Source organism: Gracilinanus agilis, unplaced genomic scaffold (assembly GCF_016433145.1).
Source record: "Gracilinanus agilis isolate LMUSP501 unplaced genomic scaffold, AgileGrace unplaced_scaffold60977, whole genome shotgun sequence".
Classification (NCBI taxonomy): Eukaryota; Metazoa; Chordata; class Mammalia; order Didelphimorphia; family Didelphidae; genus Gracilinanus; species Gracilinanus agilis.
In genome coordinates this window covers 1-5,389 of record NW_025396284.1, presented here as the reverse complement: position 1 = coordinate 5,389, position 5,389 = coordinate 1, and the positions used below count along the sequence as shown (strand labels likewise).

Below are 5,389 nucleotides of genomic sequence, written 5' to 3'. Positions count from 1 at the left end.
GATGCCAGCCCCCCACTTCCCAGACTGCCGGTTGGAGGGGCTCCCCGCCGAGTCTCCCCCTTTCAGACGAGGACAGCAGGGGGAGGGGGCTCTGCCACGCGGTGGGGTCTTTCTGCTTGGCTACGCGTGTGGGCATCTGCCCTCCCTTGGTGCCCCCTCCTGCTGGAGCACATCTCGGCCCCTCTAGGGCACGCCAGGGGCCTGCCCAGGGAGTGCCAGTGAGTCATTTCTCATCAGAGCTGGGTGTGGGCGCTGATGTTCCGGGCACACTCGGCTCCTCTCCTTCCCCTTGGCCCCGGGCAGCTGATCTAGGCGCCCCCTCCCTTAGACCCACCCCATCAGGCTCCTCTTCCCCGAGGCTCCCGATTGGCCGGACGAAGCTGGCCCTGGAGGCCGGCCCTGGCATTTAAGGGGAGCCGCAGCGGCGGGCAGGGACTTCCTGGCCTGCCCTCCGAGGACCTCGCAGGTATTTCTGATTTCCTCTGAGTTCTGGGGCGACGGCAGTGAGGAGCAGAGGCTGCTCTGGGCGTGGAGGGAAAGTGCAGGGCATTGGGGGGCTGCTGGAAGCAGAGGGGGGGCGGGGGGCCTCGTCCCTCCCTTCCTCTCCCGCCAGTCCCTGGCAGAGACCTCGACGTGCTCAGAGGGCGAGGATGCCGCGGCCACGGCCAGCCGGCCACAGAGCTGGCACGAACCCTCCACACTGTTGGGACACTCGGGGGGGCGCGAGGCCAGGAGAGCCCGAGGGTGGCCGGCCGGATCTGGCCAGAGGCGCCGTCGGGTCTGGCTTGGCTCCGTCCGGCCAGTGGCCCAGTCCCTGGTGCCCGGCCCCGGGGCTCAGGCACAGGTGGACGGGAGGAAGCTGGCGCCGCTGGCTTGCCTGTCCTGGGCCAGGTTTCTGTCCCGGCGGCTGGAGGGGCCGCTCGGCTCTCCGTGCCTGGCCCGTGCTTGGCTCGCCCTGAGAGAATCCTGGAGGGAGACCCAGCCGAGGGGCTCGGGGGGGGGGGCGCGGCGTCCCCCGGGAGGAGATCCATCCAGGGAGCTGACCCCGGAGGCCACCCTCGCAGCGGGCGTCCGGCGGGGCTTTTCCTGGCATTTTTCTCGGCTCCTCAAGAATTCCCTTCGTTTTTCTGCCCCCCCATGAAGATATTCGTGTCCCCCTTACACGGGGCCCCCGTCCTCCACATCCCTTCCCCGAAGTGCTCCCCCTCCCGGAGCTGCCGTTTCCGCAGCGTTCATCCTGGAGGGACCTTCCAAAGGGTGGGGCTTCCTGTGGAGGAAGGGAGCTGCCCGCTGGCCGTCTCCAGGCCTAGGGTGGGCGGCCCTGCGCTGGGCGGCCTCCCAGGTCCCTTCCCTGGCGGCGTCCCCCAATGGATGGCGTTGAGGGGCTCCTCCTTGGCCGGGCGAGGAGAGGCCGCGATGGGCTGGCCAGGCTGCTTCCTGGGCCCGTGGGCTCGGCCCTCCGAGGGACCTCCCATGTCTTCGTGTGCCGGGGACGGGCCCAAGAGTTGTCCCCGCGTGGGCCGGGGGTGCCCAAGCTCTGACCGCTCCTGCAGCTGTCTGAGCGGCCCCGGGCTAGAGGCTGTGGGGTCCGAGCAGGGCCAGCCTCCCTAGAGCCGGAGGGCCCCTTGGCCAGAGGGCCGGCTCCTGGGGGGGGGGGATGGCTCTGGTCCTGGAGAAGCCGAGGCCCCCAGCATTTGGGGGCCCCTTCCTGGAAGGGCCCTGACAAGGAGAAGGCGGGAGCTATGGGAGGTGTCGGAGCAGGCCTGGAACGCCTCTCCCGCTGCACAGTTAACTTCCACTTCTGGGCTCCCTGGACTGCAGGTTCAGAACGGGAAGCACCGAGAGGCCATGAAGCCCAGCCGAGAGATTGCGAAGTCCAGCCAACAGATCGCAAAGTCCAGCCAACAGGCCGTGAAGGCCACCCGAGTGACCGCGGAGTACACCCGCGAGACCCCAAAAGGCACCCGAGAGACCTGGAGGGTCACCCGAGAGACCGTGGAGTTCGCCCAAGGGGCCACGAAGTCTAGCCGAGGGACCGCAAAGGCCATCAAGAAGTCATGAAAGGACGCCGAAGCCCCAAAGAGGCCAAGTTCAAGGACAGAGAGCTGGTTGGGATGGGAGGTAAGATTCGAACCCAGGGCTTCCCGGTCTGCTGCAGCACATGGTCAGTCTCGCTCAATGGGAGCCGCCCTCATGGAGCTGGTGGGCCCGGGCGGTGGGGATGCTGGAAGGACGGGCAGAATTCACATCTGTGTCCTGGAGTCCAACCCTAGTCTCGGACCGTTTGGCCTCCCAGAGCAGAAGGGACGAGGGCCCGATTCAAGGGGTGCCGCGGCTCCTGTGGATGCTGGGGAGCCCCTTCCCTTCTGTTCCCGCGAGGCCCATCCGAAGCCCAGGGCCGCCCGCACTCCTCTCCTCTCGGCCAGCCCGCCTCCGCGCAGCGCCGCTTTGCCTGCCTCAGCGAGAGCCTGGCCCTGGGCTGCCTCTTCCTCGGACCCTCCGGCACCCACAAAGGGCCGGCCCAAGCCTGAGGCAGGGGGGCCGGCGGGCCGGGGGGGGGGCCTCCCCTCCGCGAGCCTCTGTCGCTGGGTCTGGCCGTAGAACTCGGGCTCTGGTTCTGATCCGGGCCCTCGGGCCCATCCCACGCGAGAGCACAAGAGAAGGTCCGGCACCCGCTAAGACGGGCCTCCGGCGTCGCCCTGCTGCGCAGGAATCCTCGGGTGGCCTCGGCGTGGCTGCGGCCATGACCGGCCCTTTCGGCCCGCGCTCAGGAGCTCGGAGAAGGGAGGCCGAGCTCGCCTCCTCCAGGCTGCCAGCGCGTCTCCCTCCCCGAAGGCCCGGCCAGCCGGTTCCGGCTGGGAGGGGAGGTTGGCCGGGGCTGGCCGTGCCGCGGAGGCCGGGCCTGGAGCTTTGCCCAGGTTGCCGTAGCAGGGCCTGCGGGCCGCGGACAACCAGGGGACCGGCAGACGCCCACCAGACGCCCCTTCTGCAGGCCCGTGCGGGGGCCGGAGGCCCAAAGAGGAGGCGGGCCTGGCCTCCGGCTTTCCCTCTGTTCGAGGAAGCCGGACGCTCCCCGGGAGCTCGGAAATGGCTCTCCAAGTCCAGCTGTGGCACCGCGGCAGGGCCGGACATCCTCGGAGGGCGAGCTCGGCTCGGCGCGGCCCCCTCGGCACGTGCCCAAAGCCGTATCTGGGCAGCCCCGTCCCAGCCTCCCAACGAGGGCGCCGAGGACACGGCTCTTGGGGAGGAGGGGCGGCGGGGAATCGTCTCAGCCGTGTTCTTTTTCTCCAAACAGGGATGCCGCCGCCGTATATCCAGATCTGCCCTCCCCATCCCTCCGCGGGGCCAGCCGTGCCACCGAACCCCCCGGCAGGCTGTCCTGGCTCTGGGCCTTACCCGCCAAATGTTAATGCTGGCGGTGCCCCTGGGCACGGCGGGCACCCGCCCCATAGCCGCCCCCCCCATGGCCACCCGCCCCCCCGTGCTCCAGGAATGACCCCGGGAGGACCCTACTGCGTGCCCGCACCGCCTGGCTGCCAGCCTCCTCCAGGGCACCATCCTGGGCATCGCAGGCACCACAAACACGGTCCTGGACACCCCTGCCGCCAGGTGAGCGTCCAGCCTGAGCCAGATGGAGCCGGTGTCCTCGGGAGGGAGCAGCAAATGGGGAGGCCGCCGGCCTCGCTGGCCGGGAGACTCCCCTCTCCGTGGCACCGAGATCTCTTGGGCCCCTGCCGAAGAGGGGCGGCAGCGGGGCAAGGCTCGGCCCTCCGGTTCGCAGAAACAGGCTTGGGGAGGGCCAAGAAAAGCCATTTAGCCGAAGGGCCGAGTAGCCACACGTGTCTGAAACGGGCCTTAATGGGCATCTCCCGGGGCTGAGCCGAGGACCTGGCCAGGGCCCGGCGAGAAGGCTGACGGTTAGGCCAGAGAGGCCTCCTCAGCAAGAGCACGTGGCCCCGTGGGAAACCCGGAGCCGAGTCTCAGCCCCTGACCCATTGTCCATCCAGAGCTTGTGCTCCACTAGGAAAGCCACTAAGACCCCAGAGTCCTCTTTGTGCCACGAGAAGCGTGAGTGCAGGGCGAGTCCTCAGGTTCCATTTGGCTTCGGTTGACTTGGATTGGTCTGAGAACATGAGACGTCAGAGATTCAGTGACCTAGGAAGGGCCTGGGTTCGAGGCCCGGCCCTAGCCTGGTGGAGCTCCTGGGCCCTCCCCCCCCCAATGCCTCACCTTCCTCATCATTAAAAGCTGGGCGTGGCGCTAGATGCCCGCTGCTGCCCTCAAGGAGCCACGGACCAGAGGCCGGCCACGTCGGCCTCTTGCCGAAGCCCGGGTCAGGTCCGCAGTCGCAGCCCTCCCCAGCCCACTTGGGTTCTCGATTCTGGCTTCCCCGGAGCTCCTGTGAGTGGCGAGCCCGGACGAGAGATGGGGAAGCCCGCCGAGGAGCAGGCTGGGCTCCGTCCCGACGGCTCCTGAGACTCCTCTCTCTGCAGGGCCGTCGCGGTTCCTGTAGCTCGGGCTCCGATTCTGCCTGAGGAGTGCCAGCCGGCCTGGGGCCTGGGGCCTGGGGAAGCGGCCCACGGCCCAGCCACCCTCCCCGCGGCCACGGTCCGCTCCTGCTCGTCCTGCTGCCCCCCGAGGGTTCCGTGTCTGCCCTGAAATTAAAAGCTCCTCCGGGAGGCCTGCTTCACTGCCGTCTGGGTCTTTTTCTTCTCGTGCCACCCTCGAGTCCGAGAGCGTCCTGCCCCCGGGGACGTCCTCAGGGATCTGCTCAGCCCCTTGACTCCCGCCGGAGCCACGAGCCCCCACAGGGTGCTTCCACTGGAGCCTCCTGGGCAAGGCCACGATTGCAGAAGGGAGTCCGAGCGCCTAGTGAGGCTGCCCGGGGAGGCCATTCCCCACGTTTGGTCCCGCTCCCAGCCCCAGGCAGGCGTCCTCTGGCCCTCCCTTCCCTTGGTCTACCTGCCTCCCCCACCCCCAATCCCTCCCCGCCTCAGTTTCCCCTCTTCTCCTTTTTCCCATTCATGCTCCCTTCTTTTTCTTCCTTATCCTTCGCACCTTCGCTCCTTCTCTTCTTTAGTGCCAGCCCCGGGGCCATGGCGAGGGCAGAAGGCTCTCCAGACGACACCTCCTCTTCCCTGGCTGCCATGATCTTTCCCCGTAGGTCCCGCACCCGCTATTTCTTCAGGGTCCCCCCGGTGACCGCTAGAGCCATGTGGCGGGGGCCCCTCGCCCCTCCAGGTGGCCACACTCACTCCCCAGGGATGCACATGGAAAGAGGGGAGGGGAGGGCCGACTATTCCCAGACAGGCTGCCCTGGCATGAGGGGAGAAGACAAAAAGTCACTCAAGGGTCAGCGGGAGATAGTGGATCTCTGGAGGAAATGAAG

The 5,389-nt window shown here is 68.2% G+C and overlaps 1 protein-coding gene across 2 annotated transcripts; it reads left to right on the top strand.

Moving 5' to 3' along the window:
• The first annotated feature begins 388 nt into the window (after window positions 1–388).
• Window positions 389–4,690, top strand: LOC123256565 (histidine-rich glycoprotein-like). 2 transcript variants are annotated; one of them, XM_044685158.1, is made up of 4 exons: window positions 389–466; window positions 1,822–2,121; window positions 3,296–3,609; window positions 4,494–4,690. In XM_044685158.1, exons 2-4 carry the CDS (start codon window positions 2,058–2,060, stop codon window positions 4,533–4,535), a joined length of 420 nt encoding a protein of 139 aa, XP_044541093.1. In that variant the 5' UTR covers window positions 389–466; window positions 1,822–2,057; the 3' UTR covers window positions 4,536–4,690. The 2 variants fall into 2 exon arrangements, with proteins under 2 accessions (XP_044541093.1, XP_044541092.1); XM_044685157.1 differs by lacking the exon at window positions 389–466 and having other exon boundaries at window positions 1,734–2,121.
• Window positions 4,691–5,389: the final 699 nt, after the last annotated feature.